At 45.3% G+C, this 24,542-nt stretch overlaps 1 protein-coding gene across 1 annotated transcript in view; it reads right to left on the reverse strand.

Annotated features, from left to right (window-relative positions):
* LOC124143207 overlaps positions 1–24,542 on the reverse strand; it is a 77,188-nt gene that overhangs the window by 34,940 nt on the left and 17,706 nt on the right. The window contains exons 8-24 of the mRNA XM_048394912.1: positions 20,642–20,782; positions 19,183–19,608; positions 17,787–17,900; positions 16,563–17,075; positions 16,312–16,449; positions 15,372–15,755; positions 14,576–14,986; positions 13,948–14,055; positions 12,392–12,799; positions 11,263–11,376; positions 10,431–10,613; positions 9,373–9,471; positions 8,633–8,774; positions 7,888–7,987; positions 3,170–3,317; positions 2,464–2,547; positions 1,361–1,477 (exon numbers count right to left, since the gene is read on the reverse strand). Coding sequence (XP_048250869.1) covers positions 1,361–1,477; positions 2,464–2,547; positions 3,170–3,317; positions 7,888–7,987; positions 8,633–8,774; positions 9,373–9,471; positions 10,431–10,613; positions 11,263–11,376; positions 12,392–12,799; positions 13,948–14,055; positions 14,576–14,986; positions 15,372–15,755; positions 16,312–16,449; positions 16,563–17,075; positions 17,787–17,900; positions 19,183–19,608; positions 20,642–20,782 — 3,630 coding nt within the window. The remainder of the gene's footprint in view (positions 1–1,360; positions 1,478–2,463; positions 2,548–3,169; positions 3,318–7,887; positions 7,988–8,632; positions 8,775–9,372; positions 9,472–10,430; positions 10,614–11,262; positions 11,377–12,391; positions 12,800–13,947; positions 14,056–14,575; positions 14,987–15,371; positions 15,756–16,311; positions 16,450–16,562; positions 17,076–17,786; positions 17,901–19,182; positions 19,609–20,641; positions 20,783–24,542) is intronic.

Genomic DNA, 24,542 nt, shown 5'->3' on the forward strand with positions numbered 1-24,542 from the left:
AGTGGCTATTACGAGTTATGTCCCTTCGATGTCCCTCCTATTGACCAATCAGATTCCACTTATATCATTTGCATTAGCTTCAGTTAAAATGGACTTTGCATAGACTCGATAGTCCAGCCAAAATATAACTCTACAATTCCAGACTAGTTCGGCAAGGGAAGAAACTGGACTTTAGTAGTCAGTTAACTCCCTTGCCTCAGGAAGATGTCTATTACCACCTGCCTCAGTTCGTCCACGCATATCCCTATCCGGATACCAACCAATGTCTGTCACAGTCCATTAGACTGGAGGTTAAATTTGACCAGATTGTCAATTGTTCAATACATACCTCGATACAGGCAGTACAGGGAGACAGATGGTACTATACATACCTCGATAAAGGCAGTACAGGGAGACAGATGGCACTATACATACCTTGATACAGGCACTACAGGGAGACAGATGGCACTATACATACCTCGATACAGGCAGTACAGGGAGACAGATGGCACTATACATACCTCGATACAGGCAGTACAGGGAGACAGATGGCACTATACATACCTTGATACAGGCACTACAGGGAGACAGATGGCACTATACATACCTCGATACAGGCAGTACAGGGAGACAGATGGCACTATACATACCTCGATACAGGCAGTACAGGGAGACAGATGGCACTATACATACCTTGATACAGGCACTACAGGGAGACAGATGGCACTATACATACCTCGATACAGGCAGTACAGGGAGACAGATGGCACTATACATACCTCGATACAGGCAGTACAGGGAGACAGATGGCACTATACATACCTCGATACAGGCAGTACAGGGAGACAGATGGCACTATACATACCTCGATACAGGCAGTACAGGGAGACAGATGGCACTATACATACCTCGATACAGGCAGTACAGGGAGACAGATGGCACTATACATACCTTGATACAGGCACTACAGGGAGACAGATGGCACTATACATACCTCGATACAGGCAGTACAGGGAGACAGATGGCACTATACATACCTCGATACAGGCACTACAGGGAGACAGATTGCGCTATACATACCTCGATACAGGCAGAACAGGGAGACAGATGGCACTATACATACCTCGATACAGGCAGTACAGGGAGACAGATGGCACTATACATACCTTGATACAGGCACTGCAGGGAGACAGATGGCACTATACATACCTCGATACAGGCAGTACAGGGAGACAGATGGCACTATACATACCTCGATACAGGCAGTACAGGGAGACAGATGGCACTATACATACCTCGATACAGGCAGTACAGGGAGACAGATGGCACTATACATACCTCGATACAGGCAGTACAGGGAGACAGATGGCACTATACATACCTCGATACAGGCAGTACAGGGGGACAGGTGGGAACCCAGTCCCAGTCAGAGTGATCTCAGTCTTTCCTTGCTTCTCAAGAGTGAAGCTAGTTGGAGATGCTGCTTGAATCACAGTGGCTGTCAGGAATTAAAACAAGGTATTAATCATTTCACATAATCCATAGTAAGTACAAAACGTTATACACTAATGCGAGTGCATACAGTCTTGTCGCCGTTGTACAAAACCACCTTAGCGCTACGGCTGTCGTAAGTCTATGTTAAGGTATTGGAGATACGATCACCTTAGCGCTACGGCTGTCGTAAGTCTATGTTAAGGTATGGGAGATACGATCACCTTAGCGCTACGGCTGTCGTAAGTCTATGTTAAGGTATGGGAGTTACGATCACCTTAGCGCTACGGCTGTCGTAAGTCCATGTTAAGGTATGGGAGTTACGATCACCTTAGCGCTACGGCTGTCGTAAGTCTATGTTAAGGTATGGGAATTACGATCACCTTAGCGCTACGGCTGTCGTAAGTCTATGTTAAGGTATGGGAGTTACGATCACCTTAGCGCTACGGCTGTCGTAAGTCTATGTTAAGGTATGGGAATTACGATCACCTTAGCGCTACGGCTGTCGTAGGTCTATGTTAAGGTATGGGAGTTATGATCACCTTAGCGCTAAGATCGCTTTGCACACCGGTAGCCTGTATACCTCATATATACAAAGGGACATAACTCCATTTCTCGTTAAATCGCTGTGTTAGTGACATTTAGTCCCAGAAATAAAGTTATCTTTTTTTAAAATATTAGCTAAAAAAATTAAAATAATAACATCCAAAAACAATCCTTAATTTACTAGAGTCGAGGCAATGTGGACTTGCCAAATCATTCAAAACTTGAGTTGGAGTCTCTTAATTGTTTTCTCTTGAGTCCAGGAGACAGTGAATGCAGCACTCAGTGTAGTTGATGTCACGAACACATTCTAATGCCGTGCATACTTCATTTTCAATTTATTAAAGGAAAAAATTTTTTATTTTTTTTATTTAACATTTTCTTCTTGTTTATAATATGGTTTAAATATGTTTTGTCCAAGCTAGGACAAGTCAGCCGTAGACAACCTACCATCAGGATCCAGTACGTGTAGAGAGGCGTCGGAGCCAGACCAGAGAGAACTGACGGTGTCCCGGAAGTGGATGCTGTAGGTTCCTCATCAAAGAAGTAATAGGCTTTCAATTACTACATTCATTTTTAAAATTCGAAAAGAAACACGTGCCAAGACCTCGAACGTGATATACTGTTCAGGAAGGAAGCGGGTATATGGTCACATGCATGTCTGATCACATGATACTGTCGAATTTGAGTTGGATTAATAATATATATAGGTTCACTTTTACAGTGACTGGTTATTTTGCCTTATAGGACGGTTCTGACGATGAAAAATAATCATAGAGTTGAATGTCTAAGTTGAATAGTAACCTGATTGACAACATTGTTGTGAAAAACTGCAATTTTCAAATGTGTTTTTAGTTTAATGGATTTGTGCTCTGGGGTAAAATCGGAATTAATAATAGTGATAGATGAAGCCTACATTAATCAGGGAATTATCAGCTTGTAAAACATCTTTGCGACTGCATGTCGTACACCATTTGAAAGGTCTAACCCGCCTGTTTATAAATATGAATATATGTTTATCACATCACTTAAATAATGCTTAATTAATAATTACTTAAATAAACTGCATTTAACAATCTAAAACTATCAGCCTGAGAACAAATCTGTCGCCCACGGGGCTACTGGCCGATGTCTATTTTGAACACTGTTTCAATACCTGCGGCGAGGCCAGGGGGGACAGCCGCCATGACTGTATCGCCCTTCCTCTCCACTACAGTCAGGGCCATGCCTGCGTCAGTCGGGCTGCTTCTCACCAGGAGTTCGGAGCTGGCTCCAGTAAACCCAACCCCTTCAACAGCCAGCGACTGAAGGAAAGAGATGCGACATCCAAGTCCTGAGTTTGTGATAGTTTCGTTATACTACGTACGTGTTTAAGCTGGTTCGTGTAATTTAATATATACCCTAGTGTTGAATTACCATTCATTCATTTCATATTTCCAGTAATATTATTTTCAGAACAATAACTGAATTTTAAAGGAAGAAGTAAGGAAATTGTCGTCCTCTCTGTCAACATTGTATTGTATTTGGTTGTAAGACGAACTGCGGGCTTTATACCGCTGTGGCACTACCCGTGTCTGACTGCCTTACCTCTGTACTCCCCAGCATCACGATGTGGGGCACTACCCGTGTCTGACTGCCTTACCTCTGTACTCCCCAGCATCACGATGTGGGGCACTACCCATGTCTTACTGCCTTACCTCTGTACTCCCCAGCATCACGATGTGGAGCACTACCCATGTCTTACTGCCTTACCTCTGTACTCCCCAGCATCACGATGTGGGGCACTACCCGTGTCTTACTGCCTTACCTCTGTACTCCCCAGCATCACGATGTGGGGCACTACCCGTGTCTTACTGCCTTACCTCTGTACTCCCCAGCATCACGATGTGGAGCACTACCCGTGTCTTACTGCCTTACCTCTGTACTCCCCAGCATCACGATGTGGGGCACTACCCGTGTCTTACTGCCTTACCTCTGTACTCCCCAGCATCACGATGTGGAGCACTACCCGTGTCTTACTGCCTTACCTCTGTACTCCCCAGCATCACGATGTGGGGCACTACCCGTGTCTGACTGCCTTACCTCTGTACTTCCCAGCATCACGATGTGGGGCACTACCCGTGTCTGACTGCCTTACCTCTGTACTCCCCAGCATCACGATGTGGGGCACTACCCGTGTCTTACTGCTTGACCTCTGTACTCCCCAGCATCACGATGTGGGGCACTACCCGTGTCTTACTGCTTTACCTCTGTACTCCCCAGCATCACGATGTGGGGCACTACCCATGTCTTACTGTCTTACCTCTGTACTCCCCAGCATCGCGATGTGGGGCACTACCCGTGTCTTACTGTCTTACCTATGTACTCCCCAGCATCACGATGTGGGGCACTACCCGTGTCTGACTGCCTTACCTCTGTACTTCCCAGCATCACGATGTGGGGCACTACCCGTGTCTGACTGCCTTACCTCTGTACTCCCCAGCATCACGATGTGGGGCACTACCCATGTCTTACTGCTTGACCTCTGTACTCCCCAGCATCACGATGTGGGGCACTACCCGTGTCTTACTGCTTTACCTCTGTACTCCCCAGCATCACGATGTGGGGCACTACCCGTGTCTTACTGTCTTACCTCTGTACTCCCCAGCATCACGATGTGGGGCACTACCCGTGTCTTACTGTCTTACCTCTGTACTCCCCAGCATCACGATGTGGGGCACTACCCGTGTCTGACTGCCTTACCTCTGTACTCCCCAGCATCACGATGTGGAGCACTACCCGTGTCTTACTGCCTTACCTCTGTACTCCCCAGCATCACGATGTGGGGCACTACCCATGTCTTACTGCCTTACCTCTGTACTCCCCAGCATCACGATGTGGAGCACTACCCGTGTCTTACTGTCTTACCTCTGTACTCCCCAGCATCACGATGTGGGGCACTACCCGTGTCTTACTGCCTTACCTCTGTACTCCCCAGCATCACGATGTGGGGCACTACCCGTGTCTGACTGCCTTACCTCTGTACTCCCCAGCATCACGATGTGGAGCACTACCCGTGTCTTACTGCCTTACCTCTGTACTCCCCAGCATCACGATGTGGAGCACTACCCGTGTCTGACTGTCTTACCTCTGTACTCCCCAGCATCACGATGTGGGGCACTACCCGTGTCTTACTGTCTTACCTCTGTACTCCCCAGCATCACGATGTGGGGCACTACCCATGTCTTACTGCCTTACCTCTGTACTCCCCAGCATCACGATGTGGAGCACTACCCGTGTCTTACTGCCTTACCTCTGTACTCCCCAACATCACGATGTGGGGCACTACCCGTGTCTTACTGCTTGACCTCTGTACTCCCCAGCATCACGATGTGGGGCACTACCCGTGTCTTACTGCCTTACCTCTGTACTCCCCAGCATCACGATGTGGGGCACTACCCGTGTCTTACTGCTTTACCTCTGTACTTCCCAGCATCACGATGTGGGGCACTACCCGTGTCTGACTGCCTTACCTCTGTACTCCCCAGCATCACGATGTGGGGCACTACCCGTGTCTGACTGCCTTACCTCTGTACTCCCCAGCATCACGATGTGGGGCACTACCCGTGTCTGACTGCCTTACCTCTGTACTCCCCAGCATCACGATGTGGAGCACTACCCATGTCTTACTGCCTTACCTCTGTACTCCCCAGCATCACGATGTGGGGCACTACCCGTGTCTTACTGCCTTACCTCTGTACTCCCCAGCATCACGATGTGGGGCACTACCCGTGTCTGACTGCCTTACCTCTGTACTCCCCAGCATCACGATGTGGGGCACTACCCGTGTCTGACTGCCTTACCTCTGTACTCCCCAGCATCACGATGTGGAGCACTACCCATGTCTTACTGCCTTACCTCTGTACTCCCCAGCATCACGATGTGGAGCACTACCCGTGTCTGACTGCCTTACCTCTGTACCCCCAGCATCACGATGTGGAGCACTACCCGTGTCTTACTGCCTTACCTCTGTACTCCCCAGCATCACGATGTGGGGCACTACCCGTGTCTTACTGCCTTACCTCTGTACTCCCCAGCATCACGATGTGGGGCACTACCCGTGTCTGACTGCCTTACCTCTGTACTCCCCAGCATCACGATGTGGGGCACTACCCGTGTCTTACTGCCTTACCTCTGTACTCCCCAGCATCACGATGTGGGGCACTACCCGTGTCTGACTGCCTTACCTCTGTACTCCCCAGCATCACGATGTGGAGCACTACCCATGTCTTACTGCCTTACCTCTGTACTCCCCAGCATCACGATGTGGAGCACTACCCGTGTCTGACTGCCTTACCTCTGTACCCCCAGCATCACGATGTGGAGCACTACCCGTGTCTTACTGCCTTACCTCTGTACTCCCCAGCATCACGATGTGGGGCACTACCCGTGTCTTACTGCCTTACCTCTGTACTCCCCAGCATCACGATGTGGGGCACTACCCGTGTCTGACTGCCTTACCTCTGTACTCCCCAGCATCACGATGTGGGGCACTACCCGTGTCTTACTGCCTTACCTCTGTACTCCCCAGCATCACGATGTGGAGCACTACCCATGTCTTACTGCCTTACCTCTGTACTCCCCAGCATCACGATGTGGAGCACTACCCGTGTCTGACTGCCTTACCTCTGTACCCCCAGCATCACGATGTGGAGCACTACCCGTGTCTTACTGCCTTACCTCTGTACTCCCCAGCATCACGATGTGGGGCACTACCCGTGTCTTACTGCCTTACCTCTGTACTCCCCAGCATCACGATGTGGGGCACTACCCGTGTCTGACTGCCTTACCTCTGTACTCCCCAGCATCACGATGTGGGGCACTACCCGTGTCTTACTGCCTTACCTCTGTACTCCCCAGCATCACGATGTGGGGCACTACCCGTGTCTTACTGCCTTACCTCTGTACTCCCCAGCATCACGATGTGGGGCACTACCCGTGTCTTACTGCCTTACCTCTGTACTCCCCAGCATCACGATGTGGGGCACTACCCATGTCTTACTGCCTTACCTCTGTACTTCCCAGCATCACGATGTGGAGCACTACCCGTGCCTTACTGCCTTACCTCTGTACTCCCCAGCATCACGATGTGGGGCACTACCCGTGCCTTACTGCCTTACCTCTGTACTCCCCAGCATCACGATGTGGAGCACTACCCATGTCTTACTGCCTTACCTCTGTACTTCCCAGCATCACGACGTGGAGCACTACCCGTGCCTTACTGCCTTACCTCTGTACTCCCCAGCATCACGATGTGGGGCACTACCCGTGTCTTACTGCCTTACCTCTGTACTCCCCAGCATCACGATGTGGGGCACTACCCGTGTCTGACTGCCTTACCTCTGTACTCCCCAGCATCACGATGTGGGGCACTACCCGTGTCCGACTGCCTCACCTCTGTACTCCCCAGCATCACGATGTGGGGCACTACCCGTGTCTGACTGCCTTACCTCTGTACTCCCCAGCATCACGATGTGGGGCACTACCCGTGTCTTACTGCTTTACCTCTGTACTCCCCAGCATCACGATGTGGGGCACTACCCGTGTCTTACTGCTTTACCTCTGTACTTCCCAGCATCACGATGTGGAGCACTACCCATGTCTTACTGCCTTACCTCTGTACTCCCCAGCATCACGATGTGGGGCACTACCCGTGTCTGACTGCCTCACCTCTGTACTCCCCAGCATCACGATGTGGGGCACTACCCGTGTCTGACTGCCTTACCTCTGTACTCCCCAGCATCACGATGTGGGGCACTACCCGTGTCTTACTGCTTTACCTCTGTACTCCCCAGCATCACGATGTGGGGCACTACCCGTGTCTGACTGCCTTACCTCTGTACTTCCCAGCATCACGATGTGGGGCACGACGCTCTTCACTCTCATGCAGTCGTTGTTGCCGTCACAGACACCACAGGAATCCAACTGGGAAGGGCTGTGAGCACAATTGAGATACATATATACATGTATCTTGGATTGTCGAATTATTTAGGGTTTTCGCTCACTGCATTTCTGTCAAAGATATTTAAGGCAATACTCACAGCTGAGGGAATTGTTTGGAAAAATGTAATTCGCTTCAGTTTATAATGAACAATGTTTAGGGATCCTATAGTCGGCATTGTATTATGATCCTTCAATTCAATTCAATTCTTTATTGTATGAAAGGCCACAGGCCCATATACAACGGAGTTACATAACATATTTTATAAAATGCAAAGTCAAGGTAACAATTCACTTCGTAACAAAAAAGCATTATGTATGTACAAAGCCAGTTGATGTTGTGTTATAAGATCCTTGCAAGACAGTAATGAAGACAATCTTTTAGCATTAAAATGAGATAGAGACCACTGCGGTAAGTACTTGTCTCTTAGCTTTTCGTATATAGGGCAAATAAACATGAAATGGTATTCATCTTCGACAACAATGTCACAAAATGGGCATAATCGTATCGATTTCTCAATAGATGAAAATCTCCCTGTGTTAATTTTTAGATCATTCAGGCCAAGTCTAAAACGAATGCACGTCAGTAGTGGTGTTTATCTATCTATAATGGTTGTTTCTGACTTCGTAACCGACCCACCCCTTCGGGACGCCGGCACAGTCGTTACAGGTGGAGCCATCTCCGTCACACACGCCGCAGACGTCCATCCCGGCGGTCCGCAGCTTTCCCGACTGGCCACCGACACACAGCCCACACTTGTTCCGGGAGGCACCCCGAACACCTGGTGACACGTACCGTATTACGTTAAAACAAACTGAAATGTGATTGTTTTTAGAGTTATCCTGAATTGGCAAGTAGTTTGTTGTGTAATACGTTAGCACACTGATCCCTCTGCTGAACCAAATAATCCACATCATCAATTAATTTACATGACCCAAATAATATGTGTCTTCACATGTGTTCAGATAGAGATTTCAAGACTTTTGATTGTTTGTTTGATTGTTTGTTTGTTTGTTTGTTGTTTAACCCCGCACTCAGCAATATTCCAGCTGTAAGACAACGGTCTGTAAATAATCGTGTCTGAATCAGACAATCCAGTGATTGACATGATGACATCGCAATTGGGATACGATGACATGCATCAACCAAGTCAGCGAGCTGGTCCACCCGCATCCGTTAGTCGCCTCTTACGACAAGCGTCGTCGCCTTTTATGGTAAGCATGGGTTGTTGAAGACCTATTCTAACCCGTATACTCACGGGTTGATGCCAAAACTTGTGCAAACTATCATTTTAAAACGTTTTTGGCCGCAGACCAAAATATATTTCATTTGAAAATGCAAATTGTGTAAGAATTTAGGCTGACTTGGCTGCCTCTCACCTCTCTGTATGCACTGGCCGGCACAGTCTCGCACGGGGACGTTGTCCACGCACCTGTCGCAGTCGAAGACGTCAGCCTCAGTTTTACCGGTGTCTCCGTCTGTAACGTGTCAAACAAGGAACTGTAATGAGCGCCTACCAGAGCAGACATAAGGCGATTCTCGTTAATAAAACCGACAAAACCCTTCCCATATCCAACAGATATCCAACCCACAGATGGCATGTCTGACGACAGATCCCGACAGGACACGTGCTAGATAACTACACCCACAGGTGTCATGTCTGACGGCAGATCCTGACAGGACACGTGCTAGATAACTACACCCACAGGTGTCATGTCTGACGGCAGATCCTGACAGGACACATGCTAGATATGTGCCATAACAGCCCCCACAGGTGGCATGTCTGACGGCAGATCCCTGCACACCACACACGATATATACTCACCGTAACAGCCCCCACAGATGGCATGTCTAACGACAGATCCCTGCACACCACACACGATATATACTCACCGTAACAGCCCCCACAGATGGCATGTCTAACGACAGATCCCTGCACACCACACACGATATATACTCACCGTAACAGCCCCCACAGATGGCATGTCTAACGACAGATCCCTGCACACCACACACGATATATACTCACCGTAACAGCCCCCACAGATGGCATGTCTAACGACAGATCCCTGCACACCACACACGATATATACTCACCGTAACAGCCCCCACAGATGGCATGTCTAACGACAGATCCCTGCACACCACACACGATATATACTCACCGTAACAGCCCCCACAGATGACATGTCTGACGACAGATCCCTGCACACCACACACGATATATACTCACCGTAACAGCCCCCACAGATGGCATGTCTGACGACAGATCCCTGCAAACCACACACGATATATACTCACCGTAACAGCCCCCACAGATGGCATGTCTAACGGCAGATCCCTGCACACCACACACGATATATACTCACCGTAACAGCCCCCACAGATGGCATGTCTAACGGCAGATCCCTGCACACCACACACGATATATACTCACCGTAACAGCCCCCACAGATGGCATGTCTAACGGCAGATCCCCCGCACACGCCGTTGCAGTCCGGTTTTTTTGCGTCGGGGTCACCGACGCAGCCACCGCATTTGTTGATACCTTTGTTTTCAGGAACTCCAGTCGACGCTCCCACACAAAACCCACACGCGTTGGTTGTCCCGGAACACGTGCCTGTAACATGATCGTCAGTGTTAGGCTAGGACACAACCAGAGTTAGAACTCGTAAAGTAATTAAAACATTATTTCTAAACCTTTCAGCATACATGCCTGCTTTCAATTAATCGGACATTGTATCTAAAAACGGCAATTTATTACATAAACGATTGTGTCTGCAAATGAGTCCAAATGTTTGATGACATGTATCTGTGTTATGAATATGAATTGGAGCTTGTCAACTGATTTTGTGGTCTTAACATACTGTCGTTTTAAAATATAATAAGAAGTAAAAATGTGACTTTTTACCATGAAGTCCCTCATCTCGTGGTTTGTCACATACAGTAAACTACGGTTATCACGAACTCAATTCCACTAACTTTAATTCGTTATAACCGTAGTTCGTTAAATGCAAATGTACGGAATATATGAAGCAAATGGACAGGACCAAAAAATAGTTCGTTTTATCCGTCTGTTCGTTATAAACGTAGTCTATTGTTTTTCCATGTCCCGATGAGTAGGACTTTAAAAGACATACTTCTTGGGTTAAAATCTAAGAATTGCGATCCCTGTATAAAAGTTGATTCTCATTCTAGAATAGATGGTTGACCCCTTTGCAATGAAACACTGGAGATATACACAGCTGAATAAACAGTTGTAAGCTTACTGATCTGACACGTGTCTCCACCATACAGTCTGGTACACTCGCACACGAATGTGTCTCCTTTACGGCCGTTTGTGCAGGTGCCCCCGTTCTCGCAGGGGTTGGATGAGCAGGGACCTATAACGAAAATCGTACATTACGTGTCTGGATATTTGGCAGTGACAAGGCGTATCTATTAGTGGAATATATCTAGGTACAATAAACTGATAACTGTCATATGTCGCTGTTCTGTAAACACAGTGACGTCTTTAAATACAAACATGTATGGTGTATAATCACATGCAATCGTATCACATGTATGTTCAAATGACTTCAATAATAATTGAAAATTAACAATGTATACTTTAATAATGGGCTTTATAGGTGATAGATTTATTAACAGTTTAATTGTTTACGCAGCAAGCACTTATACACGACCAGTCTAGTCTCCTACCGTTGTAATGCACTTGAGTTTCATCTCATCACGTTTTAAACTTTTAACAGGACGTCGGGGTAGCCTAGTGGATAAAGCGTTCGCTCGTCATTCCGAAGAACCAGGTTCAATTCCTCACATTGGTACAATGTGTGAAGCCCATTTATGGTGTCCCCCGCCCTGATATTGCTCGAATATTGCTAAAAGCGGCGTAAAACTATACTCACTGATTCATTAAACTTTTAACATAACTTTGCACATGTACTGAAACAGATTATCGCAGAGAGATGCTAAGGTTAGGTATCACAAATTGCATTGAATCGAATGGTCAAAATACAGACAACTTGATGTAAACTCTGTCTGGGACAAACCTGGATGGTTCCTTATCTGTAGTATTATTATTATGTAGTCTAATTATTCTTCTAATTTTGGTCATTGAAATAAAGTTCAATTATTGCATTAAAACACAGTAGTAAATAATCATCCCATGTGAAGTAATAGAAGTTGTGACTTCAGTATTTAGTATTTAGCTCAGGGCACCTAATACGAAAACTGAAGTATTCCCAATATCAACATAATATTGCGGGAAAATGTGCTCCACTGTTGTGCATGAATGGACTCACATCTCGACGGTTGGATAAGTAAGCAATAATGGACATGTTTTAATTAGCACATATATAATATTCGATATAAACAGACTATTATATCCCATTAACGTACCAGGCGTCAGCAGTTTCTTCAGGTCTTCCAAGGCGGTTTTCATGTCATTTACGGTTTTCCTATGATTTTTAACAATGTCATCAGAAAGCCCTCCCTTTGTGATGACGGGAGTGGCACACGTGACCAGGTTCCGGACGCTGGGCACAAGAGTCCTCCCGACATAGGACAGTGTCTCAGCCAGCGTCCTCTTGGCAAAGTCCTCCACATCCGTGGGGACATCTGTCGCTGCGCAGGCAAGTGGCATGCTGACGTGTCCCAGCGCTGCAAGGAGCTTGACTTGTTCCACCTTTTGTGCAAGATCGTCCTGTTTCTTGGCAGCACACACTAGTCTCATTGCCAGCTCCCTTCCGCGCTGTAATCTTGAGTTAAATGTAGAATTGCATTGGCCGAGCTGTTCCAGATACAAGTCTGTAACGGTGAAGCATTTATACATTAATAATACTGGTAATAATACTGGTAATAATGATGGTAATAATAATAATGACGACGACAACGATGATGATGATGACGACGACGACAACGACGATGATGCTGACGACGATAATGCTGATTCTTCCAGATTACAGGTGCTGGACTAATGACTATCGCGTTGATTAAACTACATTCTCAAAACAGCCGAACGTGTACCTGGACTTAAATGTACATGCGAAACTTACAACATTGAAGTGCCGGGTGTTTATACACAGTAGAAGTATGAAGCTGCATCTATGTTCTTTTTGTGGGCAGTTAGAGGAAGGAACTAGAGACGATTGTTTTCCTTTTTTTACTTCAACTATTCGTGAAAAACAATACCAAGGGGATCACTGGAGTCATCTAACTGTCATCAGATATGCGTTATCCATACATCGGACATGCTGTAGCTTTGTTTGCTCTATAAGTGCAATCATCTTGGACGTGACGTTAAACACCTCCTCACCTGTAGCTATGTCCTGTTGAGTATGACGCTCCATTACATCCGATGTGGATTGCAACATTATATCATTTATCATTCTTTTATTACAAATGAAAGAAATCAAGAAAATCTACACGATCACGTTAAACAATGATTTCATCCATAGTAAAGCAGTGTTGGTCAAAGATTTCACCCACACTGCAGCATTGTTAGTCAAAGATTTCACCCACAATGCAGCATAATTGGCCAAAGATTTCACCCACACTGCAGCATTGTTAGTCAAAGAATTCACCAACACTGCAGCTTTGTTGGTCAATGATAACACCATTGGCGATAAATACTCCATTGTTGGCGTGAAGGGGCGGTCGGGTAGCCTAGTGGTTAAAGCGTTCGCTTGTCACGCCGAAGACCCGGGTTCGATTCCCGACATTGGTACAATGTGTGAAGCCCATTTCTGGTGTCCCCCGCCGTGATATTGCTGGAATATTGCTAAAAGCGGCGTAAAACCATACTCACTCACTCACTGTTGGCGTGAAACAGACTCCATTGTTGACGAAACTGCATGACTCCCGTTTGTAAAATACAAATATTTCGTGACTCGCTCTAGATCTGTCACGAATTTTTATCACGAATTGTCACGGATGTGATAACGGAAGATACTCACTTATTTCGCAGTCTTTGCCGGTCGTACCCTCTGGACAACGGCACACATACGACTCGTCCACATTCTTACATTCACCGCTGTTCATGCAGGGAGAAGACTGGCATGGACCTTGAAATATGAATTAGTGTTAACAAAACATACATTTCTACATCTATGAAGTAGTGTCACTGTCACCAAATTTATGATATTTTATGAAATTGTGTGCTCAGTCCTCACTACCAAGGAATATCCACAAAAATATTGATCGGAATAGATTGCTTTACGTTCTTACATATGCATATATGTGCATGTCCAACATTAAATGTAAGAGCTGCAAAAACGCACACAGACATTGTACATGAACTGTACATGTCCATGCTAATTCCATGATTCGCGATGTACACCCATACCACATTCAATAGACTGAATATGTTCAGATGAAAATTACTTAATATAATGTTCATCCCTATTTTGTCTCTCACTCCCGAAGGAATCAGTTTCGGCATATAATAGAAACTAATATGTCTCTGGCGTTGACCTTGTATATTTTACTGATTTGCCAATTTTGTCAAGTTTTAAGGTGAGACAAGGTCAGAAAAGGCAGCCATCGTTAATTTGGTAAAACTGTCATCATCTCTATGGGACTAACCTGGTATCATTTCCTCCCTGAGAGCTGCAAGTGTTTTGGTCATGTTCACCAGCTGTGCCCGGCTGCTGGCAACAAACCCATCCGTTGAACCAGCAGTTCCAGCCTGTCCTTCCACACAACTCTTCAGTGTTTCATATCCCATAGTCAGGTTCACCATCCCGAACCTATCAGCCTTCTTCACCATCTCCTTAGCAACCATGACATCATTTGCCTTGACTGATGCTGATGTGGCCATCTTGGAACAGTCAGGGGCGGATGACGGGTGCTGGAGCAGGTGCTGAAGACTATGCTTGCTAACGAGGTCCTTCAAGGAGTCCAGGTTCTGCAGACTACAGACTATGTGTAGTACACGCCTCTGTGCTTGTTCCATCAGATGCTTAAAGTCATCTTTGCACTGTTGCTGCTCTATATCTATAAAGTAACACAAACACTCTTTTACTAACAATATACTTTCAGTGATGATAAGGGGTTCCCTTGTCGCAAACGTCTGCTGATCACTGATCAATTCATATTATTTTCACCACTAGTTTGCCTTTTATTATTATAATAATAATCTAGTTTTTGATAGACATTTAGGAATTGGAAACACAAATTTCATTTCTTCAAATCCCTCTCTAATCTTCGTCAATACAATAACATAAATTGTTATCAATTTAACAATTAAACGATTCGTTAGATGCTGAATAACATGTCTTCTACATGAAATATCTCATTGTCAAAAGAGATCAAAGAAAAAGGTTTGAATTCAGATTCCTGTTCCTGTGTGCTAGAACATTGACGAGTACAGTTCACGTACCAGGTGTCAGGGCAGTGGCAAGTCCTACAATGGTCTGTCTTATGTTGGAAACGTACGTTCCGCTCTGTTTGACGAGTTCATCCTCCTGTTTGCGTCGATCAGCGCACTCTGTGAAATTTCTGTGCTCGTCCCCCAGTTTCTGCTTCACAAACCTGAAGGCTGCATCCAGAATGTCCTTAATCTTAGACTCTGCGTCTGTGTCTCCGTAAGCTGTGTCTGTACATGCCAAGGTGTTGCCACGGAGCATCTTCACTAAAGGACGCTGCTTCAGGAGCTCCAAGACGCTAGGAACACGGTTTGCATAGCAGCTGATGTCAGTTGCCCATTTACGTGCGGACTCCAAGACAGACTCGAACTTGTCCTTACAGGCTTCCCATGCTTCGTCTTGAAAGTTGAAACATGGATTACTTTGAATGAGTTTTCTAACGCCATATTCACCAATATTTCATTCATATTAGAACAGGCAGCATCTAAATCTGCTTCATACAATGGGGAATGTTTGAATTATTTGGGTTTAACACCGCTTTGAACAGTATTCTTGTTATATCACAGCGTGTCAGCTTAATGTGGGAGGAAAGTCCGAAGTGATGAAAGTCTTAGACGTTTACCATTTTGGGGAAACCCACGGGCACGGGTATGGTGCTGACAAACCAAGAAACATAATCGGGGCGAACCGGGACACAATCATATGTTTATGGCGTTTTCAAGGGACGCAAATCTGCACAACGAACTGCGACGCTTTAGACGACTGGGCCACCCGTGCTCCCGTACTAGTGAGGAGAATTGAACCCTCTATTAGTACTGGCCTACCTAACCATCCCTGGAATACCTTGATGCATACGCCCTTGTATTTACATTACAAAGCCCATACTCGTTTCACATAAATGAAATGATGTGATGTTTCAGTGACATTCAAGAACTCGTGTACAGTTCAACTCACCTTCACCTTCATCAACATATTCACAGTTATCTCCCTTGAAGCCAGTTTTGCATACGCAAATGAAGTCATTTTCAGACGTAGGACTGATACACGAGCCGCCATTTTGGCATGGGTGTGATAAACAAGAGCCAGAAGGACCTGAAATATTAAGCATTGTACACTGAATGTTAGGTTAGGTTATAAATGTAAGATCTTTAAGTGTCAATCAAATAAGAGAACTCATGTACAAACGAAAGGAGAAAAGTATTTACCTGTGCCATTCATGTAAGGTCCCACATCTGCCTTGACAGAAGCAGAGAAGTCATCATAGAGGGCTCTCATGCGACCCTGCATCGCTGCGTTCTCGTCATCACTTCTGCCCGAATCCTTCAGCACGTTCATGAGACAATCCACTCCTTTATTCAAGTCTGTCTGTCCCTCGCTGCTGTTCAGGTATGTAAACAAGGCCCGCACACCCTCCATCACCTCTTTCTTGAAGGAGCCATCTGTGGTCTCTACATATCCCATCCTACTGCAGTCCCTTAACGTGAGAGTATTTCTGTCAGATGTCGAGTTGGATGCTTCGTTGTAGATGTCGTTCAAGGTGGGTTTCCTCAACCAAGACCCTTTGAATGGTGTTAGATACTGCAAAGCTGCACATTTCACCTTTTTACGTAGATTGCCATTATCCGGTACATCTGTCAGGTTCTTCTCGTGCATATCAATGCATGTTTTGATTGCGTCCTTTTCTTCAAGTGTCAAGTCGGATGGCAAATTCGGATCATCTGCGTAAAACACATTGTTTTCTTGTGATAGGAATTAGACAATTTTCATAATGGTCACAAGGTTTTGGACAGCTGGTTATTTGATTATTCCATATAAGGAGTGTCATATCTAATCTCATAATAATGACAATGATCATGATCATGAGAATGGGTGATCGAGTTTGGGTTTACGCCGCTTGTAGCAATAGTTCAGCAATATCAGGGCGGGGGACACCAGAAATTGGCTTCTTTGTACCCATGTCGGGAATCGAACACAGGTCTTCGGCGCGGCGAGCGAACGCTTTAACCACCAGGCTACCCGACCGCTCCTGATCATGATTATGATAACGATGATGATTTGTTACCCATTTTCAGTCTAGGGCTAGAAGTTGGCTACTGTTTCATGATTGTTTGTTTGTTGATGTATAACATTACCCCAGCGATATTTCTGATTTATAAAGACGGTGTAAATAGTCGAGTCTGGACAAGACAAGCGAGTGACTGACATCATGAGCATCGATCCACTCAAATGAAATCCATCAACCAAGTCAGCGAACATGACCACCCGATCCCGTTAGTCGCTTTTTACGACCAATTTGGACATTACGGTAAATTAACTGTAAGATTGACATCCATCACACAATGTTTCAAGGACATGGGACTGTCAATGAGCTGATCTCAGGTCCCATTGAACGTATCAGGAACTGCTCCATATGACATACACATACTTACCGAACGGGGTGTCACAGTCCTTGCCTGTGTATAAGGCAGAACAGGAGCACATGTAGTCGGCGCCCTGGGGAACACACGAACCAAGGTGTTTGCAAGGCATCCACATACACGGGCCTGGAATGGAAGACCGTCACACTTAGGTTTCATTAAATATAAATCACCAATACAGGAGCATAACCAGTCTTGATTACCCGCCAACAGAAATTCCTTTGGGCGTGAAAACAAAATTAGTGGTGGAAATTATGCATGAACACGTTTTGAAATATGGGTATATCATATTAGCTACACCCCATGTACTTCCGCATAAAAAGGCACATGTCACCCGCCTTGAGAAAAAGGACCGTGTGGGTGCTAGGATATAATTGTAATATGACATCATAAAGAAAGATGTTTAACGTCAAACGTTGACGTCAACGTTACTTTCTTATTGATTTTTGAGTTCCTAAGGTACAGTACTATAAATATAAAAATAATAAATATAATAAAAAGTCAAAATGTGATTTTTCACACATAAGGTCCCTTGTTATATATCTCATGATGGGCCACATAATATCAGTGATTCCTATAATGACACTCATCTCACGAAGGTATTGTCAGCATGTGTGCATTTCATGAATAATAAATACTTCTTTCTTTACACTCGGATACCTATAGTCAAGATGTAGTGTCTCCTTCATGACTTCCCTTATTGAAAATTGTGTGGAGAGGTACCTGTGTCAATGTGACGCCAACATTGATACGTTGTAACGTTGTAATGTACTGTCTTCAGTACACACTAAGTCAAAATATGATTTAAAGTTATGACAGCAGTTGGTTTAAATTGTCTGTTACAGCGTGATGTCAATTTCGTGTTCTACTGAACTCGCTTGTTTTAACCAAATTGGTACTGATATATATGTACGCTTACGCCTTTTTCGAAACCGACTTCTAATACCAGAAATATTGCTGCATATCTTGATCCGAAAAGTAAAAATAAGGGATGTCCCATGCTCGAACCTTCCTTATTTGTATTCCAGCTCTGTTTTATATTTTCGGGGGCACGGGTGGCCCACTCGTCTAAGGCGCCGCGATTCGCTGTGCAGAGTTGCGTCCCTTGGGCACGCCAGAAACCTATGATTGTGGGTTCGAATCACGGTTCGCCCCGATTATGTTCTAGGTTTGTCAGCACCATACCCGTGCTCGTGGGTTTCGCCGAAGTGGTAAACGTCTGAGACCTGCATCACTTCGGGCTTACCTCCCACACTAAAATATAAGCTGACACGCCGCGATATAACTGGAATACTGTTAAAAGCGGCGTTAAACCCAACTCACTCACTGTTTTATATTTTCAACTTCTATACAACCGAAAGCCCTTGTACTTATGTGATAAAACTAATGTAAAACGAAAGAATCTTACCTGCGGTTAAAATCATATTCACAGTTCCTGAAACTGCCCCGTACAAGTGATCGAACGATGTGGAAATATTCCCCAGCGTTGCAGGCAGCTCGGCCACTACACAAGCCTTGGCCTTAATAAGTTCGTCCAGGTAGTCATCACTTGACAGTTCGGCTGCAGCCTCGGTCAAAATCGTCATAATTTCAGCACGTGTGTAGTTGGTCTCGGTAATATGCATACAGCTTGTCGTCATGGAATCCATAGATGGGGACGAGACATCGCTGATGATCTTCATTGCTGACCTATGTGTCGGGGAATACTCCTTGCCCATCTGACACAGGACTTTGTTAACGCTACTCAATATTCCTTGAAGACGTTTATTAAAATCTTGCAAGCAGCCACTGATTTTCTGTTTGTATTCTATGCTAAGATTCATTGATGATTCCCCTGAAAGAACAAGTATTTCTGTTAAAGGAAAGGCTTACATTATGGAATTTATTCGAGAGACACAACTTGGACATTGATACTAGGCATCGTGAGACAGAATGGGTTCCTTCTATAGATCTCTTTCCAATCGCGCCCACTATCCAGGGCATCATAGAGTATTTTTAGTTGCAGTGGTAGTGTACTTTGTGCTATACTGTATGTGATGGGGTCTGTCTTTTCATACCAGTACTTATTGCTAGGTTCATATCAATACGCCATCACTAATCTTCTAGAACATCAAATATACATATAAGTGTTATATAAATGGATCTGGTTAGGTGATTTGGTTGAGAGTGTGTCATCGTATCTCGACGGCTTCAAATTAAATCATTGGTTTGTCTGGTCCAAACTCGATCAATTTTTTTCCACCGTCATACAGCAAAGTGCCACGTCAAACAAACGATACGATTTGTTTATATCCAGATTCGTACTTCTGTCAACACACCATTACTTATTGCGTGTGTTTTCCCCAATGATGTAATGATGTAAAGTGAGTGAGTGAGTGAGTTGGGTTAACGCCGCTTTGAACAGTATTCCAGTTATATCACGGCGTGTCAGCTTAATGTGGAAGGAAAGCCTGAAGTGATACAGATCTCAGACGTTTACCACTTCGGTGAAACCCACGAGCACGGGTATGGTGCTGACAAACCTAGAAACGTAATCGGAGCGAACCGGGATTCGAACCCACAATCATATGTTTCTGACGTGCCCAATGGACGCAACTCTGCATAGCGAAGCGCGGAGCCTTAGACGAGTGGGCCACCCGTGGCCCCGTTATGATATAAAGAATCATGTGTAAGGTAATGAGTGAATTTAATTAGCTTCTTGTAACTTAGCCAAGATACTTTCTGATCCAGGACTATTTCGAGTTAATTTGTCGCAATCATATCACCGTTTTTGTGGACATTTTCCTTGTCATCAAAAGCCGTCTAGTACACGATTCACTGAACGCTGATAAATACAAATGTTCCGAGCAGAGTGGCAGGCTCATTACCTGTGGTAGGAGGAAGACACACTTGTCCGCAGCCGTTGGTGCAGCACTTGTGATCAAATGGGCAGTCGTTGTCCCCGGCGCACTCGATGGCACATACGCCAACTGTCGTCGTCGTCACAGCTGGGCACATTCCCGGTTTGTCTTCAAACAAATTACATGTCAGTCAGTCACAGTGTTAAAACTGGGGATATCTGATCCCTTGTCTTTGTGTACGTGCGTGTGTGCGTGTGTGTGTGTGTGTGTGTGTGTGTGTGTGTGTGTGTGTGTGTGCGTGCGTGCGTGCGTGCGTGCGTGCGTGTGGGGGTGGGTGGGTATGTGTGTGGGGGGGGAGGGGGATGTGGGTGTGGGGGTGTGGGGGTGTGGGTGGGTGGGTGTGGGTGTGTGTGTGGGGGGGGGGGGGGTGCGTGCGTGTGGGTGGGTGTGGATGTGGGTGGGTGTGTGGGTGTGGGTGGATGGGTGTGTGTGTGTGGGTGGGTGGCATGTGGGTTGGTGGGTCGGTGTGGGGGGGTGTATGCGTGCGTATGCGTTTGTCTTCATAATTGCTTAAACTATACCGAGACTAATGCCAGATTTTGTAGCGCAAGCCCGCTGCTCAGTACCAGCATACATGACTCCGAGCAGACAGGTCCTTTTTAACCCCTTAATGCCGGGAAGGGTAACAACAAGTATCACGTTTTAACATTTGTTTGAATGACATGGCCTGGTATCGAACCACCGTCCTTTCGCTCTCCTGCCAGACCTATCCGCGAGACTTTGGTACCTGCCTGGAAATGGGTACCACAGGGTAAAGCATATAATTAGGAGGGGTAAAGTAGTATTTCTAGTTTATGTACAATTCAGTCCAAAGATTTACTTTACCGGTTTCACCATTGTGATTTTCAAGAGTGGAGTTATGAATGCTGCTGCCGCGGGGCCCGGTAAACCATTAGTTGACGATGGCATTTGGCAGTGATGACGTAAGTACCTCTCCTTAGGGCAGTTAGTGAGTATACACCATGAACGCTGAATGCAAAAACTCATATGAACATGACTTGTATAGTGACCCTCCCGTTAATAGAAGTGGGATCAATACGAGGCATGCTCAAATCAAAGTCCCAACCTTCAAACCCTCAGTAAATCTTACAAAACGTTTTATGGTAAACAAGATGAGAACATTTCCAAATTTGACGCATCAATGACTAAAATTATGTACGATACAATAACCTATTTTGACGCTCCCGTTTGTTTTTGCTGAACAATTGACTTGCCTTTACATGTGTTTGTGATGGGTGCCACCGTTGAGGCAGGATACCCCACGGTATCATTACTATTTGGCTGTAATTCAATACATGAATAAAGGCAAACAATGAACCCCGCTTTATGCAGAAATTTCTTATGATTTCGTCTGGTTTTAATTTTATGCGAGGCACCACGTTCCGATTGTTTTTCTTACAGAAATGTCGGAATACCCCGATTTGACCGTGCCAACGTCAAGCATGATCGGGCGGTGGGATAGCCTAGTGATTAAAGCGTTCGCTCGTCACGCCGAAGACCCGGGTTCGATTCCCCACATGGGTCAAATGCGTGAAGCCCTTTTCTGGTGTCCCCCGTCGTGATATTGCTGGAATATTGCTACAAACCATACTCACTCACTCATGTATGATCATCATGAGAAAAAAATCTACACAGTATTTTTCAAACTGCTGTCCTCAACATACGTATGAATATTATTGTTAAGTGCACAAGCTATTTTTTTCACTTTTTTTAACACTATATATGTAGGTTCCATGTTGACCGATCGATCAATCACTTTCTTGGAGATAATTAGTCCTAATATTCACACGGAAGGCAACTATGCATTCTTCTGACTCCTTGTTCACAGAATTCTGAACCGCGCCAAGCTGGTATAACTATAATAACCCTCACAAAGTGAGAACGTCAGCAATTCCTTAACGCTTAATCCTCATTAGTTCCGGAGTGATGCGATACCACACTGATGCATGACGACATTACAGTCATTGCGGACACTGGCATTAATTATGAATCATTCGTATGTAGCATGGTATGAAGTTTTTAACCGACTGACAAAAATAGAACAAACCATTTTAATGCATTCTTCCGAGACTGTCTCGCTCGGCTAAACCGAAAATCGATCTCCAATGGGTCGTTCATCAAAGATGAAAGCTGTTTGTAGGTTGTTTAAAGCGCGCTTTATCTGTGAAAATACAAATGCCATCTTCGTCCAATGGCATTATCATCTTGTGTGTTTCCATATATTTTGAAACATGACAATGGATGCGAATAACGGAGTGACATTTTCTGTTTTCCTTTCTCGTCTTGATTCATTTACTTTGTTGTTATGTCAGTTCGCCTGTGTCATTCACTCACTCTGTACTTCGCTCACTCTCACTTTCCCCATCTCAATGTATTCACCCTCCACACATTCGCTGGGTTCCACATTTACTGTAAATCGTTCTTCAGTCTCTGTAAATGTTTCCTTTCCTGCCCCTTACTCCTGCTACAGATCATGTCCTCTTGCTCCTCCTTCCTCACCCATATGATGGACCCCGTACCACCACCACCACCACCACAACACAACACCACATCATAACACAACACCACCAGCACCACAACACCACAACACCACGCCACCATACCACCATACCACCACTACAACACAACACAACAACACCACATCGCCTAAACATAACATAACACAACAACAACAACACCGCACCACACCACAACACCACGCCACCATACCACCATACCACCACTACAACACAACACAACAACACCACATCGCCTAAACATAACATAACACAACAACACAACAACACAACACCGCACCGCACCACACCACAATACCACAACACCATACCACCACTACAACACAACACAACAACACCACATCACCTAAACACAACATAACACAACAACACAACACCGCACCACACCACAATACCACAATACCACTACACCAGATCACTACAACATAACACAAGAACACCACAACATCATCACACCACCAAGCCCCTACAAGGGGCGGTCAGGTAGCCTAGTGGTCGTCACGCCGAAGACCCGGGTTCGATTTCCGACATGGGTACAATGTGTGAAGCCCATTTCTGGCGTCCCCCGCCGTGATATTGCTGGCATATTGCTAAAAGCAGCGTAAAACCATACTCACTCACTCACTCACCAAACCCCTACACCATACCACCACAACATAACACGCCACCACACACAACACCATAAAACACAATACTCTATTCAACACAACTCAACACAAAACACCACACACCATTGTGCAACATCACACAACACCACCACCCTCCCTCGTTGATAATTAGTCAGCTGTTTTCATTTAACGGAATAAATGAAGCAATTTATTACAACACGTATAACAGGGGAGTTTCCATAGCAACAAAGCTCGTCTCTGACTACGCATGAATGTCTGTGAGTGAGTGAGTCGATTTTTGAGCCGCTGTTATACCAAGTATATTCAGCGGGACACCAATTATGTGTGTGTGTGTGTGCGTGCGCGCGTTAGTGTGTGTCTTACTGTGCGTGTGACTGTGTGTGTATGTGTGTATATATGTGTGTGAGTGGCTGTGTGTATATATTTGTGTATGTGTATGTATGTGTGTATATGTATATGCATGTGTGTGTATATGTGTGTATATGTGTGTGAGTGTCTGTGTGTTCTGTGTATATATGTGTGTATGTGTGTATGTGTATGTATGTGTGTATGTGTATGTATGATTGTGTATGTATGTGTGAATGTATGTGTGTGTTTGTGTATGTATGTGTGTATGTATGTGTGTGTATGTATGTGTGTGTATGTATGTGTGTATGTATGTGTGTGTAGGTTTATGTATGTGTGTATGTGTATGTATGTTTGTGTGTATGTATGTATATGTGT

Source organism: Haliotis rufescens, unplaced genomic scaffold (genome assembly GCF_023055435.1).
Source record: "Haliotis rufescens isolate VD_foot unplaced genomic scaffold, xgHalRufe1.0.p SCAF_131, whole genome shotgun sequence".
NCBI classification, from domain to species: Eukaryota; Metazoa; Mollusca; class Gastropoda; order Lepetellida; family Haliotidae; genus Haliotis; species Haliotis rufescens.